The sequence below is a fragment of the Somniosus microcephalus genome, chromosome 13, assembly GCF_052327205.1.
Source record: "Somniosus microcephalus isolate GS21.2 chromosome 13, FLI_Smic_1.0, whole genome shotgun sequence".
NCBI classification, from domain to species: Eukaryota; Metazoa; Chordata; class Chondrichthyes; order Squaliformes; family Somniosidae; genus Somniosus; species Somniosus microcephalus.
The window spans coordinates 91366537-91390576 of NC_140999.1; the positions used below are offsets into that span (position 1 = coordinate 91366537).

At 47.1% G+C, this 24040-nt stretch overlaps 1 protein-coding gene across 4 annotated transcripts in view; it reads right to left on the reverse strand.

Annotated features, from left to right (window-relative positions):
* Positions 1 to 24040, reverse strand: part of pcif1 (phosphorylated CTD interacting factor 1) — a 348501-nt gene that overhangs the window by 176901 nt on the left and 147560 nt on the right. For all 4 annotated transcript variants that reach the window (XM_086005128.1, XM_086005129.1, XM_086005131.1 and 1 more), the window contains one exon: positions 15465 to 15564. In XM_086005128.1, coding sequence (XP_085861254.1) covers positions 15465 to 15564 — 100 coding nt within the window. The remainder of the gene's footprint in view (positions 1 to 15464; positions 15565 to 24040) is intronic.

Here is a 24040-nt window from a genome sequence, read left to right on the forward strand (position 1 = left end):
GTACAGGAGTGGAGAGGTGCCCGCGTTTGTACAGGAGTGGAGAGGTGCCCGCGTTTGTACAGGAGTGGAGAGGTGCCCGCGTTTGTACAGGAGTGGAGAGGTGCCCGCGTTTGTACAGGAGTGGAGAGGTGCCCGCGTTTGTACAGGAGTGGAGAGGTGCCCGCGTTTGTACAGGAGTGGAGAGGTGCCCGCGTTTGTACAGGAGTGGAGAGGTGCCCGCGTTTGTACAGGAGTGGAGAGGTGCCCGCGTTTGTACAGGAGTGGAGAGGTGCCCGCGTTTGTACAGGAGTGGAGAGGTGCCCGCGTTTGTACAGGAGTGGAGAGGTGCCCGCGTTTGTACAGGAGTGGAGAGGTGCCCGCGTTTGTACAGGAGTGGAGAGGTGCCCGCGTTTGTACAGGAGTGGAGAGGTGCCCGCGTTTGTACAGGAGTGGAGAGGTGCCCGCGTTTGTACAGGAGTGGAGAGGTGCCCGCGTTTGTACAGGAGTGGAGAGGTGCCCGCGTTTGTACAGGAGTGGAGAGGTGCCCGCGTTTGTACAGGAGTGGAGAGGTGCCCGCGTTTGTACAGGAGTGGAGAGGTGCCCGCGTTTGTACAGGAGTGGAGAGGTGCCCGCGTTTGTACAGGAGTGGAGAGGTGCCCGCGTTTGTACAGGAGTGGAGAGGTGCCCGCGTTTGTACAGGAGTGGAGAGGTGCCCGCGTTTGTACAGGAGTGGAGAGGTGCCCGCGTTTGTACAGGAGTGGAGAGGTGCCCGCGTTTGTACAGGAGTGGAGAGGTGCCCGCGTTTGTACAGGAGTGGAGAGGTGCCCGCGTTTGTACAGGAGTGGAGAGGTGCCCGCGTTTGTACAGGAGTGGAGAGGTGCCCGCGTTTGTACAGGAGTGGAGAGGTGCCCGCGTTTGTACAGGAGTGGAGAGGTGCCCGCGTTTGTACAGGAGTGGAGAGGTGCCCGCGTTTGTACAGGAGTGGAGAGGTGCCCGCGTTTGTACAGGAGTGGAGAGGTGCCCGCGTTTGTACAGGAGTGGAGAGGTGCCCGCGTTTGTACAGGAGTGGAGAGGTGCCCGCGTTTGTACAGGAGTGGAGAGGTGCCCGCGTTTGTACAGGAGTGGAGAGGTGCCCGCGTTTGTACAGGAGTGGAGAGGTGCCCGCGTTTGTACAGGAGTGGAGAGGTGCCCGCGTTTGTACAGGAGTGGAGAGGTGCCCGCGTTTGTACAGGAGTGGAGAGGTGCCCGCGTTTGTACAGGAGTGGAGAGGTGCCCGCGTTTGTACAGGAGTGGAGAGGTGCCCGCGTTTGTACAGGAGTGGAGAGGTGCCCGCGTTTGTACAGGAGTGGAGAGGTGCCCGCGTTTGTACAGGAGTGGAGAGGTGCCCGCGTTTGTACAGGAGTGGAGAGGTGCCCGCGTTTGTACAGGAGTGGAGAGGTGCCCGCGTTTGTACAGGAGTGGAGAGGTGCCCGCGTTTGTACAGGAGTGGAGAGGTGCCCGCGTTTGTACAGGAGTGGAGAGGTGCCCGCGTTTGTACAGGAGTGGAGAGGTGCCCGCGTTTGTACAGGAGTGGAGAGGTGCCCGCGTTTGTACAGGAGTGGAGAGGTGCCCGCGTTTGTACAGGAGTGGAGAGGTGCCCGCGTTTGTACAGGAGTGGAGAGGTGCCCGCGTTTGTACAGGAGTGGAGAGGTGCCCGCGTTTGTACAGGAGTGGAGAGGTGCCCGCGTTTGTACAGGAGTGGAGAGGTGCCCGCGTTTGTACAGGAGTGGAGAGGTGCCCGCGTTTGTACAGGAGTGGAGAGGTGCCCGTGTTTGTATAATTCCCCCAATAAAGTCAAAAACTCTCGTACCCTAAATCCACCATAAAAGCCCATCCCTCTAGTACGTTTAACACCCCATTATAGCCCGTCTCTCTAGTACGTTTACTACCCCATTAAAGTTTGTCCCTTCAGTACACTAACTCTGCCGTATTTCCATGACCCTAATTCCAATATTGCCCATCCCTGTAATTCCCAATTCTCACATTAACGCCATCCCTCTATGATCCTAATTTCCTCATTAAGGCCTGTCCCTCTGTCAGTAATTCCCCCATTAACGCCCGTCCCGCCAATACCCTAATTCCCCCATTAATGCCCGTCTCACCAATACCCTAATTCCCCCATTAACGCCCGTCCCGCCAATACCCTAATTCCCCCATTAACACCCATCCCGTCAATACCCTAATTCCCCCATTAACGCCCGTCCCGCCAATACCCTAATTCCATTAATGCCCGTCTCGCCAATACCCTAATTCCCCCATTAACGCCCGTCCCGCCAATACCCTAATTCCCCCATTAACGCCCATCCCGCCAATACCCTAATTGCCCCATTAATGCCCGTCCTTCCAATACCCTAATTCCCCCATTAACGCCCGTCCCTTTAGTACCCTAATTCCCCCATTAATGCCCATCCCTCAAATACCCTAATTCCCCCATTAATGCCCGCCCCTCCAATACCCTAATTCCCCCATTAACACCCGTCCCTTTAGTACCCTAATTCCCCCATTAATGCCCATCCCTCAAATACCCTAATTCCCCCATTAATGCCCGTCCCTCCAATACCCTAATTCCATTAACGCCCATCCCTCAAATACCCTAATTCCCCCATTAATGCCCATCCCTCCAATACCCTAATTCCCCCATTAACACCCGTCCCTCTAGTACCCGAATTCCCCTATCAAAGACGGTACCTTTAGTTCCCCAATTCCCCCATTAATGCCTATATTTCTATGATCCAATTAGCCCCATGCTCTTTCCCCATAGCCCTGCAAATTTTTCCCCTTCAATTATTTATTCAATTCCCTTTTGAAAGTTACTATTGAATCTGCATCCACCACCCTCTCAGGCAGTGCATTCCAGATCACAACAACTCGCTGTGTAAAAAAAATTCCTGCTTGCCCATTGGGTACAGGTGCCACCTGCTTTGCCATCCTGCTGCCAACATAGAATAAAGATGTGGGTTATAAAGGTTGTGGGGAGATTTGAGCAGAAGTGAGAGAAAACCCTTCCAGGTTTGTGCTGAAAACCGGAATCTACAGAGTGCTTCTACTCAGTTACACTATTATTGCACTCAAATTTCTTGGAGGTTCAGCTGCTTACACTGATTTTAAATGAGAATTGTGCCAGTACATACAGCAGTTCATATGCTAAGTATCTTACCCAGGAAATCTGCTGCTGAACAGCATAATTTTCTGGCACAATAACGGTGCAACTATGGCATAACTGACATTGAGAAAATTCAGATATTTAAAACAATCCTCTACCAATTGGTGTCCATTTATTTGGGCTGTGTTTTGATCATACTATAGAAGAACTGGATGCGCCACTGGAAGAATATGTCCACAAGCGATACCTTGGTATGGTGAACGGAACCCCAAGCACCAACACTTTAAAAGGAGCGAAAGCAGAGAGGAGGCAGCAGATTAAAGGAGGAGGCAGCAAATTAAAGGAGGAAGTAGCAGAGTTCGGAGCTACTAAAACAGCGGGAGCCCAGGAGAGAGCGAGAATTCGGAGCTACTAAAACAGCGGGAGCCCAGGAGAGAGCGAGAATTCGGAGTTACTAAAACAGCAGGAGCCCAGGAGAGAGCGAGAATTCGGAGTTACTAAAACAGCGGGAGCCCAGGAGACAGCGAGAGTTCGGAGCTACTAAAACAGCGGGAGCCCAGGAGAGAGCGAGAATTTGGAGCTACTAAAACAGCGGGAGCCCAGGAGAGAGCAAGAATTTGGAGCTACTAAAACAGCGGGAGCCCAGGAGAGAGCGAGAATTCGGAGTTACTAAAACAGCGGGAGTCCAGGAGACAGCGAGAGTTCGGAGCTACTAAAACAGCGGGAGCCCAGGAGAGAGCGAAAGTTCGGAGCTACTAAAACAGCGGGAGCCCAGGAGAGAGCAAGAATTTGGAGCTACTAAAACAGCTGGAGCCCAGGAGAGAGCGAGAGTTCGGAGTTACTAAAACAGCGGGAGTCCAGGAGACAGCGAGAGTTCGGAGCTACTAAAACAGCGGGAGCCCAGGAGAGAGCGAGAGTTTGGAGCTACTAAAACAGCGGGAGCCCAGGAGAGAGCGAGAGTTCGGAGCTACTAAAACAGCGGGAGCCCAGGAGAGAGCGAGAGTTCGGAGCTACTAAAACAGCAGGAGCCCAGGAGAGAGCGAGAGTTCGGAGCTGCTAAAACAGCGGGAGCCCAGAAGAGAGCGAGAGTTCAGAGCTACTTGTTAAGTCTGTGAATTATTTAGTTAATTAAAACAGACTAATGAGTAACAATAAAAACAGGTCTTTACTGGTTGGAGGTAGGGACTATACTGAATACAAGATTACTGCACAGTGCTTATATACCGGTGTGTTCACCCCCGGTATTACGTCTACAGCAGCCTGAGAAAGTAGTACATCTCTTAAGGTGGAACAGGCTTAAGCTCTCTTAAGGTGGAACAGGTTACATACACAACACTCCTCCCTTCTTAGCTTTATAGTCATCCCCCCATTTAACATAACGTAATAACATATATACATATATAACTTCATGTTTAACGTAACATATCACAGATTCAGTCTCTGCGGAAAACAGTTCACAGATTCAATCTCTGTGGTGTAGTCGGTTCACGTTACTCATTCAATAGTCCTTTCATGGATTTAACAGCTTGAACTTCCGAACTGATTTGGCTCCGTTCGGAGGGACCACGTGTGTGATCTGGTAGAGGTGATAATGGTTCAGATGGGTCATCTTCTGTTTTTACTTTTCCTTTTCTGCTTCTTGGAGACTCTCTGGGCTCCATTGTCAGCTGCCACAGCTGCCAGCTGCATGCGCAGTTCCTCCTTCTCTTCCTCCTGTTTCCGTCGTAGAGCCAGCTTCTCCCGATGTTCCGTAGACTTTTGGTGCTCCTCCATGATTTCTGCACTTTGGGAGTCGAAGTTACAAGCTGGGCAGGACAGGACATCGTAATATTCGGTGTCGTCCACCAGGTCATGGTAATATTCGGTGTCGTCCTGAGCTAGACCAGTGAGAGGGTCGTCTATTTCCTCCATACCCAGCTGGACGTTAGCCAGCTCTTGTTCCAAATCCAGACATCTTTCCTGAAGAGACTTCTTCATGCGTACCTCTGCATCCAGCTTTTTCTGGGCTTTCAGCAAGTCGTTTACTAGTGACCTCATTTGTGATTTTAATACTTCAACTTCCTTTGGAGATTGATTGATCGGACTATGCAATCCCTCTACCGGAGCACCTGTTTCAGCGGTCTGTTGTTCTACATTGACGTGAGTCAGCGTACTTTAGGCATCCAATGGCTGCTCTGTTGCAGTCGTTTCAGTCTGTGTCGTCACATCAGCCATCTCAATGACTTTTGAGAGCTCCGAACCCTTTTCCTTTGAAGATCGCAGCTCGTGTTCAAGTTTTTCCCATTTCAGAGTCTTGTCCCTCAGCATATGAAGGAGTTGGCTGACCGTTAACTCTTCCGACACCAGATTATGGCACGCACCTTCAGAACCTGAATCAGCTTTGATTCGTTCGGCCTCCTCGCGCAGATGGTTGGTGTGCTCCTGCTCCATTTTCTCCATCAGTTGCTTCTGTTGACTTTCCAGATTCTCCCACTCTGTAACAAAGAACTTTTTTATTTCATTCATCTCTTGCTCAAAACGGCGAATCATTTGTTCTAATTGCTGTTGTAGTTTGAAATGGAGTTGAGTTCGAGCCCAGTGTCCCTCAAAAATGTGCATATCAGTAGACTTGACAGACTCAGAATTCTCTGTTAAACTATGTTGTTGTTGCTCAGTGGAATTCTGTGCTGAAACTTTGTCTTTTGCACATGGGTTGGTCTTACCATCATCAGTTCTAGAGTCTGGGCTGATTATCTGCACCAAGTTCTCACTCTTTATGGCTTTTAGCGAATGCCAGTCCATATTTATGTTTCTAAACCACTCCCGGCCTAGTAGTGGTGGACCTCCCTCCGGTAGCACATATAAGTCCATTATTTGACTTCCTTCGCCCTTGTTGGCCACTGCAACCTTTATTGTCCCGATGGGGTACACTCTCTGCCCCGTGTAGGTTGTCAATATAATCTCCGTATCCTGTAGGGGAATATGTTGGAATAACCTTCTGTAATCTTTCTTATTCATGACCGACAATGCCGATCCAGTGTCCAATTCCATTTTTACTTGGACTCCTTCTATCTGAAGAGTAACCCAAATTGTCTGGAGGTCTGCACCCTTACCAACGTTGAGTACCCTTAAGCTAGCCAGTTCAATACTGCTTGCGTCTGAATCGGACTCCTGTTCGGCCACCTTGTGTACCTTTGCGTATTTCCCTTGCGGTGACTTCTTGTTGCTGGTCTTCTTCGCTGACCTGCATACTCTAGCTATATGTCCAAGCCTACCACAAGTTCTACATTCTTGGTTTTTAAACCAACACTGGTTCTGATCATGCGTTGTCTTTCCACAACGATAACATTTGCCAGAACTCACACCCAATTTGTGTGCACTGAGCTCCGGTGACCGTAGCTGCATTACTGCCGTGCCTCTCGCTGCGGCTTCGTGTGCTGCTGCCATAGTGACCGCCTTCTCAAGCGTCAGCTCATTCTCCTCGAGCAGTCGCTTTTGTGTATCCTGTTTAAATAAACCACACACAAATTTGTCTCGAAGTGCCTCTGTCAGTCCCGTTCCAAACTGGCAATATTTCGCTAATTTACGCAATTCCAGCAAATATTCAGCATTGCTTTCATGCTGTAGCTGCCTTCTGTCGTAAAATTTAAATCGTTCCGCTAGCATCAGCGGCGTGGGGTTTAGATGATCTTTCAGGACAGTAACAATCTCATCGAACGTCTTATCCGCTGGTTCATCTGGTGATAACAGGTGTTTCAATTGCCCGTATGTCTTCGCACCCATTAAATTTAATAATGTTAGAGCTTTATCTTGGTCACGAATTTTATTGGCCTTACAATAATTTTTTTACTCTTTCAACATATATGGCCCAATCTTCGAGGTCACTATCAAAGGTGCTAATATTCCCGTGTTTAGGCATTGTAGATTTGCAATTTCTCAGATTTTATTTTCTTTACTTGTTATCAAAGATGGCGGCTTCCCGCTCTTGCCGTCGTCCTCCGCCCACAAAATGGCGGTTTTCCCGCGCTTGGCGGTCTTCACCCGTCCCCCGACGCCGTCTCCCTTCAGCCCCCGAGTGTGGCCCTTATCAGCGGATGCGATCGATGGCCCGGCTGCGCCTCGCACTTGAAAGCGTCCCGGCCCTTATCTGCCGATCGCTATCGCCCTATACCTCTCTCTTCCCCAGTCCTGTCTTCTACTCCGGTTCACAAGCTGATGGAGGCTTCAGGGTCCTAATGCCTGTCACTTCCAGTGGGGTGGTGAGTGGTGAGGTTTGAAACCTCTCTTCAACCGCCGTGGAATAACTGCCGCAGGGTAAGAACCTGACTCGTCGCCAGTGTTAAGTCTGTGAATTATTTAGTTAATTAAAACAGACTAATGAGTAACAATAAAAACAGGTCTTTACTGGTTGGAGGTAGGGACTATACTGAATACAAGATTACTGCACAGTGCTTATATACCGGTGTGTTCACCCCCGGTATTACGTCTACAGCAGCCTGAGAAAGTAGTACATCTCTTAAGGTGGAACAGGCTTAAGCTCTCTTAAGGTGGAACAGGTTACATACACAACACTACTAAAACAGCGGCAGCTACAACAGACCGGTGAGTGTAAAGAAGTAAAAAGTAATAGAAGTGTGACGACACCAGAAAGCAGGTAAGTGATTGGTTGGTGAGAATTTCTATATTTCTCGCTTTTTTTCCAAACTTGGGCCTCTTAATTTAAGTGCCTTGGTGTAGATTAAAAGATATACGTGTTCCAAATTTTAAAACTAATTAATTGAGATAGGCGACCAGGCAATGTGTTGTTGCATGTGAGAGCTGGTGGACACCATTGAGGTCCAAGGCGACCACATCTGCAGCAAATGTTGGCTGCTCGAGGAACTTCGGCTCAGAGTTGATGAGCTGGAGTCCGAGACTCAGACACTGCGACACATTTGGGAGGGGGAGCGTTACCTGGACCCTAAGTTCCAGGAGGCAGTCACACCCACTAGAGTAATTACTTCCAATTTGGCCCATGGTCAGGGGCAGGATGGTGTGACTACAAGTGAGGCAGGTGTTGGGATCCAGGAGGTCGTGATGGAGGAGCCTCAGCCCTTGGCCTTGTCTAACAGATACGAGATTCTTGCTCCCTGCGTGGACGAGGGCAGGGACTGCAGGGAGGATGAGTAATCTGACCACAGCACCGTGGTACAGGGAGCCATTCAAGGGAGGGGAGTAAAAAGAAATGTTGTAGTGATAGGGGATAGTATAGTTAGGGGGATAGACACTGTTCTCTGCAGCTAAGAGCGTGAGTCCCGAAGGCTGTGTTGCCTGCCTGGTGCCAGGGTTAACGACATCTCCTCTGGGCTGGAGAGAAACTTGTAGTGGGAGGGAGAGGATCCAGTTGTCATGGTCCACGAAGGCACCAATGACATAGGTAGGACAAAGAGGTTCTGCTGAGAGAGTATGAGCTAGGGGCTAAATTAAAAAGCAGAACCACAAAGGTAATAATCTCTGGATTACTACCTGAGCCACGAGCAAATTTGCATAGGGTAAATAAGATCAGAGAAATGAATGAGTGGCTCAAAGACTGGTGTGGGAGAAATGGGTTTCAATTTGTGGGGCACTGGCACCAGTACTGGGATAAGAGGGAGCTGTTCCGTTTGGACGGGCTTCACTTGAACCATGCTGGGGCTAGAGTCCTGGCGAATCGAATAACTAGGGCTGTAGAGAGGGCTTTAAACTAAATAGTGGGGGTGGGGGGGGAGGATCCAGGTGAGCGGGAATTTAAAACGTCAATGAGAAATGTGAAAGCAATAAAGCAGGATAGAGATGGGGGAAATAATAACCAGTGTGTGACAGGAAGGGACAGAAGGTTTAAAAATAAGAGTGCAACAGAAAACGGGGCCAAAACAAGGAGAAATGGGAAAAAGACAAAGTTAAAAGCTCTATATCTGAATGCACGCAGCATTCATAACAAGATAGATGAGTTGACGGCACAAATAGATACAAATGGGTATGATCTGATCGCCATTACAGAGACGTGGTTGCAAGTTGATCAGGGCTGGGAACTGAATTTCCCAGGGTATTTGACAATTTGGAAGGATGGACTGAAAGGAAAGGGAGGTGGGTTGGCTTTGTTGATAAAGGATGGGATCAGTGCAGTGGTGAGAAGTGATATTGGCCCAGAAGATCAAGATGTAGAATCGGTTTGGGTGGAGATAAAAAAGAATAAAGGGAAAAAGTCTCTGGTGGGTGTAGTCTACAGGCCCTCGAACAGTAGCAATACTGTTGGACAGAGTATAAATCAACAAATAATGTAGGCCTGTAAAAAAGGTACGGTAATAATCATGGGTGATTTTAATCTCCATATTGATTGGACAAATCAAATGGCCATGGTAGCCTTGAGGAGGAGTTCATAGAGTGCATCCGGGATGGTTTCCTAGAACAGTATGTAATGGAACCAACCAGGGAGCAGGCTATCTTGGATCTGGTACTATGTAATGCGATAAAATTAATAAATGATCTCATAGGAAAGAGTGATCATAGCATGGTTGAATTTCAAATTCAGTTGGAGGGTGAGAAAGTTGTATCTCAAACCAGTGTCCTGATCTTAAGCAAAGGCAATTACAGTGGCATGAGGGCAGAACTGGCTAAAGTGGACTGGAAAAATAAATTAAAGGGTAAGACAGTTGAAATGCAGTGGCGGACATTTAAGGAGATACTACATAACTCTCAACAAAAATATATTCCACTGAGAAAGAAAGATTTTAAGAGAAAGGAGCACCATCCATGGCTAACTAAGGAAGTAAAGGATGGTATCAAATTGAAAATGAAGACTTACAATGTTGCCAAGATTGGTGGGAGACCAGAGGATTGGGAAATTTTTAAAAACCAGCAAAGGATGACTAAAAAAATAATAGAGATGAATTATGAGAGTAAACTGGCAAGAAACATTAAAACAGATAGTAAGAGCTTCTACAGGTATATAAAAAGGAAGAGGGTAGCTAAAGTAAACATTGGTCCCCTAGAGGATGAGACTGGGGAATTAATAATGTAGAACGGGGAAATGGCAGAGACTCTGAACAAATATTTTGTATCTGTCTTCACGGTAGAAGACACTAACAACATCCCAATAATGGATAATGGATAATCAAGGGGCCACAGGGAGGGGGGAACTAAAGACAATCACTATCACTAAGATAATAGTACAGGAAACTTTGTTATATCCGGCACCGACGGGACCGAGCTGTTGCCGATCTATCAAAACTGCCGGACATACAAAGTTAATGTTGAAGCATATGGAGGTTTTCATCTCCGTATCTGACAACAAACACTGTTGCTTAGCAACAGCTTGTAAACAGTCGGCCCGTCTTGGAAGCGTCTCTGTAGCTTAGCAACAGCTTCAGAGAGACTTTCCAGAGCCCGACTGTTGAAAACAAAGCCACGAGAAGAAAACAAACCTAACAAAACGGCTCCTGATTTCTGCCAGTAGATCGAGGTTTCCGGACATACAACCTCCGGATAAACCAAAGTCTCCTGTACTTGGTAAAATAATGGGACTAAAAGACGACAAGTCCCCTGGACCAGATGGCCTGCATCCCAGGGTCTTAAAAGAAGTGGCTGCAGAGATAGTGGATGCATTGGTTGCAATATACCAAAATTCCCTGGACTCTGTGGAGAGGTCCCAGCGGATTGGAAAACCGCAAATGTAACACCCCTATTTAAGAAAGGAGGGAGACAGAAAGCAGGAAACTATAGACCAATTAGCCTAACATCTGTGGTTGGGAAAATGCTGGAGTCCTTCATTAAGGAAGCAGTAGCAGGGCATTTGGAAAATCAGAATGCAGTCAAGCAGAGTCAGCATGGTTTTATGAAAAGGAAATCATGTTTAACAAACTTGGAGTTCTTTGAGGAGGTAACGAGCAGGGTGGACAAAGGTGAACCAGTGGATGTGGTGTATTTGGATTTCCAGAAGGCATTCAATAAGGTGCCACATAAAAGGTTACTGCATAAGATAAGAGCTCATGGAATTGAGGATAATATATTAGCATGGATAGAGAATTGGCTAACTAACAGAAAGCAGAGAGTCAGGATAAATGGGTCATTTTCCGGTTGGCAAATGGTAACTAGTGGGGTGCCACAGGGATCAGTGCTGGGGCCTCAACTATTTACAATCTACATTAATGACTTGGATGAAGGAACCGAGTGTAATGTAGCCAAGTTTGCGGATGATACAAAGATGGGTGGGAAAGCAAGTTGTGCAGAGGACTAAAGAACTTGCAAAGGGATATAGACAGGCTAAGTGAGTGGGCAAACATTTGGCAGATGTAGTATAATGTGGGGAATGCGAGGTTATACACTTTGGCAGGAAAAAGAAAAAAGCAAATTATTATTTAAATGGAGAGAGGTGACAAAATGCTACAGTTCAGAGGGACTTGAGTGTCCTTGTGCATGAAACACAAAAGGTTAGCATGCAGGTACAGCAAGTAATCAAAAAGGCAAATGGAATGTTGGCCTTTATTTCAAAGGGGTTGGAGTATAAAAGCAGGGAAGTTCTGCTACAACTGTACAGGGTATTGGTGAGACCACACCTTGAGTACTGCGTACAGTTTTGGTCTCCTTATTTAAGGAAGGATATACTTGCATTGGAGACAGTTCAGAGACGATTCACTTGGTTAATTCCAGAGATGAGGGGGTTGATTTATGAGGAAAGGTTGAGCAGGCTGGGCCTATACTCATTGGAATGTAGAAGAATGAGAGGTGATCTTATTGAAACATATAAGATACTGAGGGGGCTCGACAAGGTAGATGCAGAGAGGATGTTTCCCCTCGTGGGGAAATCTAGAACGTGGGGGCACAGTTTTAGAATAAAGGGTCGCCCTTTTAGAACTGAGATGAGGAGGAATTTCTTCTCTCAGAGGGTTGTAAATCTGTGGAATTCTCTGCCCCAGAGCCATGGAGGCTAAACTGGAAAAAAATGTTGACAGAGATAGAACAGCAGTGGGAAATATTTAAAACAAAAAGATTCAGGAGAAATATATTCCGCTAAAAAACAAAAACAAACTAGCCAATAGTGAAACACCATGGGTGAATAGAGAGATAATTGTAAAATTGAAATGAAAGAAAAAGGCATACACCAAGTACATAAGACAATAATGGAGAGGATGACAAAAGGGAATAACGAAGAGGTAAAGAAAGAAGTAAAAAAAAAACACAATTAGGAAAGCAAAAAGTAACTACATAATTAAATGATCTTGGAAAATTTGCAGACGATACCAAATTGGGAGATATAGTTAATACAAAGGAAGAATGTGACAAAATACAAGAAGAAATTAATAAACTTGCAGAATGGGTGTGTAATTGGCAAATTAATTTCAATATAGACAAGTGAGGTGGTGCATTTTGGTAGGAAGACTAAGGAGGCCACATATTGCTTGGATAATAAGAGTCTGATTGGGGTAGAGGAGCAGCGGGATCTGTGGGTACAGATACACAAATCACTCAAAGTAGCAATGCAGGTGATTAAGGCCATAAAAAAGCAAACCAAGCACTGGGGTTCAATTGAAAAGCAGAGAAGTTATGTTAAACATGTATAGAGCCTTGGTTAGACCACACTTGGAGTACTGTGAACAGTTCTCCATAGTATAAACAGGATATAGAGGCGCTGGAGAAGGTGCAAAAAAGATTCACAAGGGTGATACCAGAACTGAGAGGATATACTTATCAGAAAAGAGAAGGCTGAGGGATGACCTAATAGAGATCTTTAAGATGATGAAAGGGTTTGATAGGGTAGACGTAAAGAAAATGTTTCCAACTCTTGGGGAGTCCAAAACTAGAGGTCATCGATATAAGATAGTCACGAATAAATCCAATAGGGAATTCAGGAGAAGCTTCTTTACCCAAAGAGTGGTGAGAATGTAGAATTCGCTATCACAAGGAGTAGTTGAGGCAAATGGCGCAGATGCAGTTAAGGGGAAGCTAGATAAACACATGAGGGAGAAAGGAATAGAAGGATATGCTGATAGGGCGAGATGAAGTAGGGTGGGAGGAGGCTCTTGTGGAGCATAGACGCAGACATAGTCCAGTTGGGCCGAATGGCCTGTTTCTGTGCTGTACACTCGACGTAACCAGTGATTTATGAAGGTTTAGCATAATTTCCTTGCTTTTGTACTCTATGCCTCTGTTAATAAAGTCAAGGATCACATATGCATTTTAAACAGCCTTCTCAACTTCTCCTACCACCTTCAAAGACTTGTGTACATACATCTTCCCCAGGTCTCTCTGTTCCTGCACCCCCTTTAAAATTGTACCATTTAGTTTATATTGCCTCTCCTCATTCTTCCTACCAAAATGCATCACTTCACATTTCTCTGCAGTAAATTTCATCTGCCATGTGTCTGGCATTTCACCAGTCTGTCTATGACCTCCTGAAATCTGTTACTATTCCCCTCATTGTTTATTATATTCTGAGTTTTGAGTCATCTGCAAACTTTGAAATTATGCCCTACACATCCAAATCCAGGTCATTAATGTATTTCAAAAAGAGCAGTGGCCCCAACACCTGGGGGACATCACTGTATACTTGCCTCCAGACTGAACAACCACCGTTCACTGCTCTCTGCTTTCCGTCTCTTAGCCAATTTCGTATCCATGCTGCCACTGTCCCTTTAATCCCATGGGCTTCAATTTTGCTAACAAGTCTATTATGTAGTACTTCATCAAATGCCTTTTGAAAGTCCATATATACATCAACCACACTGCCCTCCTCACCCTCTCCGTTACTTCATCAAAGAACTACAGCGTAATCTTTACTATATAAACTTCCCCATACAGGTAGACTACCTTTTATCCGAACTTCCGAAAACTGAAACCCTCTAAAAACCGAAGGTTTTTTCGTTCAGCGTAAGTCGTGCGCACGACATGACCAGAGTGGCGCACGACTTACGCTGAGCAGAGGGTCAGCGTAAGTCGTGCGCACGACCCCGACCCCCGCCGACGACCCCCCACGGACCCCGACGCCCGCCGACCCCCCCGCGGATCCCCGCCGACCCCCACCCCCCCGCGGGCCCCTGCCAACCCCCCCGCCGACCCCGACTCCCACCGACCCCCCCGCCGACCCCGACCCCCGCCAACCCCCCCCCGCTGACCCACCCCCGACAAATTTCCCAGTCTTATAAAATACCTTCCGAAATCCGAAATTTTCCGAAAACCGAAACATGGCTGGTCCCGAGGTTTTCGGATAAAGGATAGTCTACCTGTACTGTATATTCTTCCTTTATCCTGTAATCTTCCCCTTCCCATAACACTGTCCCCTTACCTTGTAATTTTGCCCTTAACCATGTAATCTGCCCCTTACCGCTGTAACTGGTGGGGTACCACAAGGATCAAGGCTTGGGCCTCAGCTATTCAAAATCTAGATCAATGATTTGGATGAGGGGACCAAGTCTGCTGATGATACAAAGCTGGGTGGGAATGTAAGTTGTGAGGAGGATGCAAAGAGGCTTCAAGGGGATATAGACAGGCAAGAACATGGCAAATGGAATATAATGTGGAGAAATGTGAAGTTATCCACTTTGGTAGGAAAAATAGAAAAGCAGAGTATTTTTTAAATGGTGAGAGATTGGGAAATGTTGGTGTTCAGAGGGACCTGGGTGTCCTTGTACACGAATCACTGAAAGTTAACATGCAGATACAGCAAGCAATTTGGAAAGCAAATGGTATGTTGGCCTTTATTACAAGAGGATTAGAGTACAAGAGTAAAGATGTCTTACTGCAATTATAGAGGCCATGGTGAGACCACACCTGGAGTATTGTGTACAGTTTTGGTCTCCTTACCTAAGGAAGGATATACTTGCCATAGAGGGAGTGCAACGAAGGTTCACCAGGCTGATTCCTGGGATGGGGGGATTGTCCTATGAGGAGAGATTGAGTTGACTAGGTCTATATTCTCTGGAGTTTAGAAGAATAAGAGATGATCTCATTGAAACATACAAAATTCTTACAGGGCTTGACAGGGTAGATGCAGAGAGGATGATTCCCCTGACTGGGGAGTCTAGAACCAGGGGTCACAGTCTCAGGATAAGGGGTCGGCCATTTAGGACTGAGATGAGGAGAAATTTCTTCACTCAGAGGGTGGTGAATCTTTGGAATTCTCTACCCCAGAGGGCTGTGGAAGCTCAGTCGTTGAGTATATTCAAGACAGAGATCGATAGATTTTTGAATATTAAGGGAATCAAGGGATATGGGGATAGTGCAGGAAAGTGGAGTTGAGGTAGAAGATCAGCCATGATCTTACTGAATGGGGGAGCAGACTCGAGGGGCCAAATTACCTACTCCTGCTTCTATTTATGTTCTTATTATGTTCTTATAATCTGCCCCTTACCATGTAATCTTCCTTTGTGGCAGACGGTTCCTTTCGCAGCCAGTTGAAAGTATCTTCAACATTCCACTTCACGGTTTTCCTGACATCTGGGGTAGCATTCCTGGGGGTAGCACATGTAGTGAGCAGGGCAAAATGAGCAGCAAGCTTGCTACTCACAGACACAGATTTACTGACCACACAACAGGACGAGTCAAGATCCTTCTCATGGCCTGAAACCCAGTCTCTCTCTCTAATTATTCATTATCACTCTGTATGTTAAGCGCACAGCCCCAACATGCTTTGAGAAAAATTCCACTACAGCTAAAATGCTGTTAATGTTTTTTCTGATCAGTTTGTTGTCTGACATATGCAGCCACAAAACCAAGCTACAAGAAATTCACTGCCTGATAGGGATGATGCATACATCTTTCCCCTTCGGGTCACTTCCCACCTACTTAACTTCAGAAGCAAAGGTTGGCAAGAACAATTGGGATGCATACCTCTTGCAAATTCCAATCAATGGGCTGGAGACTCTGCTAGGTTGCGATGTTCTTTTCAGCACAATTCGTCCAAAATCATCGTAACCAGCACAAAAGATCACAGAATTTTAAGCACAAATTACATTCACCGCAAATCGAGTTTCCGCGATCTTTTGCGCTAGATTGTGCCCAAAGTGGAAACTCCAGGCCATTATGTTCTGGGTTTGGGATAAGAACATAAGAAATAGGAGCAGGAGTAGGCCATATGGCCCCTCAAGCCTGCTCCACCATTCAATAAGATCATGACTGAACTTCTACATCTACTCCACTTTCCCGCCCTATCCCATATCCCTTGATTCCCTTAGTGCCCAAAAATCTATCGCTCTCAGGATTGAAAATACTCATCGACTGAGCATCCACAGCCCTCTGGGGTAGAGAATTCCAAAGATTCACAACCCTCTGAGTGAAGACATTTCTCATCTCAGTCCTAAATGGCCAACCCCTTATCCTCAGACTATGCCCTAGTTCTAGACTCTCCAGCCAGGGGAAACACTCAGCATCTACCCTGTCAAACTCTCTAAGAATTTTATATGTTTCAATGAGATCACCTCTCATTCTTCTAAACTCCAGAGAATATGGGCCCATTCTACGCAATCTTTCCTAATCAATCTTTCATCCCAGGAATCAATCTAATTAAGCTTTTTTGCACCACCTCTAAGGCAAGTATATCCTTGCTTAGGTAAGGAGACCAAAACTGTACACTGTACTCCAGGTGTTGTCTCACCTAAGCCCTATATAACTGCAGCAAGACTTCCTTACTCTTATACGACAACCCCCTTGTAATAAAGACTAACGTACCATTTGCCTTCCTAATTGCTTGCTGTACCTGCATGTTAACTTTTTGTGATTTGTGTACATGGACACCCAAATCCCTCTGAATACCAGCATTTACTAGTCCCACACCTTTTAAAAAAATATTCTGCTTTTCCATTCTTCCTACCAAAGTGGATAATTTCACACTTCCCCACATTATACTCCATCTGCCACCCTCTTGCCCAATCACTTAACTATATCCCTTTGCAGCCTCTTTGCATCCTCCTCACAACTTACTTTTCCACCTAGCTTTGTATCGTCAGAAAACTTGAATACATTACACTCGGTCCCCTTATCTAAGTCATTGATATAAATTGTAAATAGCTGGGGCCCAAGCACTAACCCTTGCGCCCTGCCATCCCAAAAATGACCCATTTATTCCTACTCTCTGTTTTCTGTCCGTTAACCAATCCTCAATCCATGCTAAGATATTACCCCCAATCTTGTGCAACACCTCTTATCGAATACCTTCTGTAAATCCAAATATACTCCACCCACTGGCTCCCCCTTATCTACCCAGCTAGTTACACCCTCAAAAAACTCGAATAGATTTGTCAAACACGATTTCCCTTTCAGGTAACATTCGCGCCACAGAAGTGCCAGGCAATGACTATCTCCAACAAGCGAGAGTCTAACCACCTCCCCTTGATATTCAATGGCATTACCATCGCTGAATCCCCCACTAACAACATCACCATTAAACCAGAAACTTAACTGGACCAGCCACATAAATACTATGGCAAGAAGAGCAGGTCAGAGGCTAGGTATTCTGCGGTGAGTGTCTCACCTCCTGACTCCCCAAAGCCTTTCCACTATCTACAAGGCACAAGTAAGGAGTGTGATGGAATACTCTCCACTTGCCTGGATGAGTGCTGCTCCAACAATACTCAAGAAGCTCGACACCATCCAGGACAAAGCAGCCCGCTTGATTAGCACTCCATCCACTACCTTAAACATTCACTCCCTCCACCACCGGTGTACCATGGCTGCAGTGTGTACCATCTACAGGATGCACTGCAGCAACTTGCCAAGGCTTCTTCAGCAGCACCTCCCAAACCCACGACCTCTTCCAGCTAGAAGGACAAGGGCAGCAGGTGCATGGGAACACCACCACCTCCAAGTTCCCCTCCAAGTCACACACCATCCTGACTTAGAAGTATATCGCTGATCCTTCATCGTCGCTGGGTCAACATCCTGGAACTCCCTACCTAACAGCACTGTGGGAGTGCCATCACCACACGGACTGCAGCGGTTCAAGGCGGCGGCTCACCACCACCTTCTCAAGGGCAACTAGGGATGGGCAATAAATGCTGGCATTGCCAGCGACGCCCTGATCCCATAAACGAATAAAAAAAAAGAAAAAAAAAGCGTGTTGACTCTGCCTGATCATATTGTGATTTTCCAAGTGCCCAGTTACCACGTCCCTAATAATAGATTGCAGCATATCCCCTAGTACTGTACTGATGTGAGGGTAACTGGCCTATAATTCCATTTCCTCTCCCTCCTTTTTTAAACAGCGGGATTACATTTACTACCTTCCAATCCACAGGGACCATTCTGGAATCTTGGGAGATTCTGGAAGATCAAAACCAACACATCCACTAGCTCTGCAGCCACCTCTTTTATAACCCTAGGATATAGGCCATCAGGTCCAGGGGATTTGTCAGCTTTTAGTCCCATTAATTTCCCCAGTCCTATTTCTTTACTAATACTAATTTCTTTATGTTCCTCACTCTCAGTAGACACTTGGTTCCCCACAATTTCCACTATGTTCTTTGTGTCTTCTACTGTGAAGACAGATACAAAATATTTCCTTATTCCCCATTATAATTTCTCCTGTTTCTGCCGCCAAGGGACCCACGATTACTTTTGTTAATCTCTTCCTATTTACATACTTGTAAAAGCTCTTACATTCTGTTTTTATAGTTTCTTGCTAGTTTACTCTCATTCTATTTTCTTCCTCTATCAATTTCTTGGTCATCCTTTGCTGATTTTTAAAACTCCCCCAATCCTCAGGTTACTACTCTATTTGGCAACATTGTAAGCCTCTTCTTTTAATCTAATACTATCCTTAACTTCTCTAGTTAACCAATGGAGTTTTTATTCCTCAAGGGAATGTATATTTTTTGAGAATTATGAAATATTTCTTTAAATGTTCGGCATTGCTTAACTTTTAATCTAATTTCCCAATCTACCTTAGCCAACTTGCCCCTCATACCTCTAACTGGATTTGTTTAAATTTAAGACCCTGGTTTCGGACTTAACCACATCATTTTCAAACTGAATATGAATTTCAATGTTCCCCAGAGCATCCTTTGCTGCAAGATTACTAATTAACCCTGTCTCATTACACAATACTAGATCTAAAATAGCCTGTTCCCTAGTTGGTTCCACGACATATTGTTCCAGAAAACTGACTCGAATGCATTCCATGAACTCGTCCTCCAAGCTACTGTTGCCAATTTGGTTTTCCCAATCTATGAAGATTAAAGTCCCATAATTATTGCATTACCCTTATTACATGCTCCTCTAATTTCCTGATTTATACTCTGTCAAACACTGTGGTTACTGTTAGGGGGCCTACAAACTACTCCCACCAGTATTTTCTGCCTTGTGTTATTTCTTATCTCCACCCATATTGATTCTATATCCTGATTTTCTGGGCGAAGATCTTTTCTCACTTCTGCCTTCGTCTCATCCTTTATTATCAGAGGCCGGTGTCGGGAGCAACAGGAGAGAACAGTGAGTATTTAAATTCACTTTTGCAAGCTTTTTTTTTTATATACAGAGGCCGGTGTCGGGAGCAACAGGAGAGAACAGTGAGTATTTAAACTCACTTTTGCGGGCTTTTTTAAAGAGGCTTACCAATCTCATAGACCGGCGGCGGCATTCCAGAGCCACGACACAATTCAAAAAGTGACGCGGGCAAGAGGAAGCAGCTGATTGGGTGAGTACTTATACCACTCTATAGTTTGGCAATTATGGTTAATAGTTTATAAAGTTTAGAAGGTCTTAATCTTTGTGGTTATAGTTTCTAAGGTCTCTGTTGTGTAGCGGGGAGTGCTAGTAAACAAGGGCCCTTGAGTATATCATTTAATTGTAGTGTAATTAGTAGCATTGATTTGAAATTAATTAAAGGGTAAGTCATGGCAGCACAGCTCGGCCCCGTGGCATGCTCCTCCTGCACTATGTGAGAAATCAGGGACACTTCCTGTGTCCCTGACGACCATGTGTGCGGAAAGTGTATCCAGTTGCAGCTACTGGCAGACCGCATTGCGGCGCTGGAGCTGCAAATGGATACATACTGGAGAATTCGCAATGCTGAGGACATCGTGGACAGCACGTTTAATGAGTTGGTCACACCGCAGGTAAAGGCTGCACAGGCAGGAAGGGAATGGGTGACCGCCAGGCAGAGTAGTAGGCGCAGGCAGGTAGTGCAGGCATCCCCTGTGGCCATCCCCCTCTCAAACAGATATACCAGTTTGGATATTGTTGAGGGAGATGACTTATCGGGGGAAGGCAGCAGCAGCCAACTTCCTGGCACCATGGGTGGTTCTGCTGCACAGGACGGGAGGAAAAAGAGCGGGAGAGCTATAGTGATAGGGGATTCTATTGTAAGGGGAATAGATAGGCGTTTCTGCGGCCGCAAATGAGACACCAGGATGGTATGTTGCCTCCCTGGTGCAAGGGTCAAGGATGTCTCGGGGCGGCTGCAGGGCATTCTGGAGGGGGAGGGTGAACAGCCAGTTGTCGTGGTGCATATAGGTACCAACGATATAGGTAAAAAACGGGATGAGGTCCTAAAAGCTTAATATAGGGAGTTAGGAGGTAAATTAAAAAATAGGACCTCAAAAGGTAGTAATCTCAGGATTGCTACCAGCGCCACGTGCTAGTCAGAGTAGGAATAGAAGGCTGTTTCAGATGAATACATGGCTAGAGGAATGGTGCAAGGGGGAGCGATTCAAATTCCTGGGACATTGGAACCGGTTCTGGGGGAGGTGGGACCAGTACAAACTGGATGGTTTGCACCTGGGCGGGACCAGGACCGATGTCCTAGGGTATTTGCTAGTGCTGTTGGGGAGGGCTTAAACTAAAATGGCAGGGGGTTGGGAACCTGTGCAGGAAGACAGAGGAAAGGGAAGCAAGGATAGAAACAAAAGACAGGAAGGAGAAAAGCAAAAGTGGAAGGCAGAGAAATCAAGGGTGTAAATCAAACAGGGCTACAGTAAATAATAATTCTAAAAGGACAAAGAGTGTTAAAAAAACAAGCCTGAAGGCTTTGTGTCTTAATGCGAGGAGCATTCGTAATAAGGTGGATGAATTAGCTACGCAAATAGATGTAAACAGATATGATATAATTGGGATTACGGAGACATGGCTCCAGGGTGACCAAGGCTGGGAATTCAACATCCAGGAGTATTCAATATTCAGGAAGGACAGGCAAAAAGGAAAAGGAGGTGGGGTAGCATTGCTGGTTAAAGAGGAGATTAACGCAACAGTAAGGAAGGATATTAGCTCTGATGATGTGGAATCTGTATGGGTAGAGCTGAGAAATACCAAGGGACAGAAAACGTTAGTGGGAGTTGTACACAGACCCCCAAACAGTAATGCTGAGGTTGGAGATGGCATTAAACGGGAAATTAGAGACGCGTGCAATAAGGGCACAGCAGTTATCATGGGTGACTTTAATCTACATATAGATTGGGCTAACCAAATTCGTAACAATACTGTGGAGGAGGAATTCCAAGAGTGTATACGGGATGGTTTCCTGGACCAATATGTCGAGGAACCAACCAGAGATCAGGCCATCTTAGACTGGGTATTATGTAATGAGAAAGGATTATTTAGCAATCTTGTTGTGCGAGGCCACTTGTGGAGGAGTGATCATAATATGATCAAATTCTTCATTAAGATGGAGAGTGAAGTAGTTGACTCAGAGACTGGGGTCCTGAATTTAAATAAAGGAAACTACGATGGTAGGAGGCGCGAGTTGGCTAGGATGGATTGGGGAACGTTACTTAAAGGGTTTGTGGTAAACCACTGTTTGTATTCCACTGTGTACATGCCTGGACATGCCTCGGCTGACTCCTCCCACAAGTCCTAGTATAAAGGTGACTGCTCCCCAGCCCTTTGTATTTCTGGACCGGTCGACCACTCGAGGCAGACCTTCATTCTTTTGTTAATAAAAGCCTTTAGTTACTCTCTTAACTCTCAGTCTTTTATGAGTAATTGATAGCGCATCAATTTTATTAACAACATTTTTATAATGGAGAAGATCCTCACACCAGCATGCCTGGACTTAGATCATCGGGAGGCGGACTCATCCACCAAGTTTACTCACTGGCTTAAGTGTTTCGAAAAATTCCTGACCGCCTCCGCAGCAATCAAATTGGACGAGGACAAACTGGATGTCCTGACCTCCAAAGTGAACCACCGAGTGTACTCGGTCATCCAAGACGCGACCTCGTACGCGGACGCTATCAAGCTCCTCAAGGACCAGTACACGCGCCCAGTGAACGAAGTGTACGCCAGGCACCTTCTGGGGAGTCGTAAACAACAACCTGGGGAATCGACCGTGGAATACCTTCAGGTACTGTCTGTGCTTGGCCGGGCCTGTGGTTGTAAGGATGTAAAGGCCGCCGTGTACACAGAGGAACTTATCCGGGACGCTTTTGTAGCGGGCCACAGATCCAATTACACCCGACAGCGACTGTTGGAGCAGAGTGACCTCGACCTCAACAAGGCCTCTGAACTCGCACTATCATTGGATGCAGCCTACCGGGGCATGGATGCCTACTCCTCTGCACCGTGGACGCCGCGGGGAATGACAGCCTGGGACACGGTAGGACCGCCTCATAGCGCCGTGCCACCCCAGCCACACCCCAGCAACGGCCCAACTACCGCAGCAGTGTCCCAAGGCCAGACAGCAGTGCCCCAAGGCCAGAAATGCTACTTCTGTGGCCAGGCAAAACACCCCAGAGCGCGCTGCCCGGCGAAAAACGCGATCTGCTCGGGCTGCGGGAAGAAGGGACACTACGCTAACGTCTGCAGGGCCAAAGCCACCCCGAACCCCAGCAGCGCCGCGTGTGGGCCATGCGGGCCACCATCTTGGGCCTCCCCAGCCATGTGCGAACAACCGGTACAGCAGCCATTTTGGACGCCTCCAGCCACATGGGGATCATGGACGCCGCCATCTTGGACGACAGCCGGAACGCAGCAGGCCCCCAACACCGCCTCATCTGATACCCGCAGCGACACACCGACCCCTACGCTGGCATCCGTTACACTGGACCAAGCGAGACCGCACCAGCTGGCCAGTTCCACAATGGACATTAAGGTAAATGGCCACGATACAATCTGCCTTTTTGACTCTGGGAGCACGGAGAGCTTCATCCACCCCGACACGGTGCGGCGTTGCTCTCTCCCAGTCCTGCCTGCGCACCAGCGGATTTCTATGGCCTCCGAGTCCCAGTCGGCGGACATCGGCGGCTACTGCGTGGTGACACTCGTAGTAGACGGGACCGTGTACGATCATTTTAAACTTCTGGTCCTGCCCGACCTCTGCGCTGCCGTCCTGCTGGGGTTAGATTTTCAGTGCCACCTTAAAAGTGTTACGATGGCGTACGGTGGACCCCTACCCCCACTCACAGTCCGCAGCCAGCAGCTCCCAAATTGCCCGCCGCGCACCAGGTGCAACCTCTCCACACTCAGAGTCACCCCCCCCCCAACTGTTTGCTAACCTCACCCCCGACTGTAAGCCCATCGCCACAAAGAGCAGGCGATACAGTGCCGGGGACAGGGTTTTCATTAAAACCGAAGTGGAGCGGCTCCTGAAGGAAGGGATTATTGAGGGCAGCACCAGCCCCTGGCGAGCCCAGGTTGTGGTCGTTAAGACCGGCGAGAAGCAGCGCCTGGTCATCGACTACAGCCAGACAATAAATCGCTACACCCTGCTGGACGCCTACCCACTCCCACGCATAGCTGATATGGTCAACCAGATCGCGCAGTACCGCGTCTTCTCAACCATTGACCTGAAATCAGCGTACCACCAGCTCCCTATCCGCCCTGAGGACCGCCAGTATACTGCCTTTGAGGCAAACGGCTGCCTCTACCACTTCCTTAGGGTTCCCTTTGGCGTCACCAACGGGGTCTCCGTCTTCCAAAGGGAGATGGACCGGATGGTAGATCAAAATGCGTTGCAGGCCACTTTCCCATATCTGGACAATGTGACCATCTGCGGCCGTG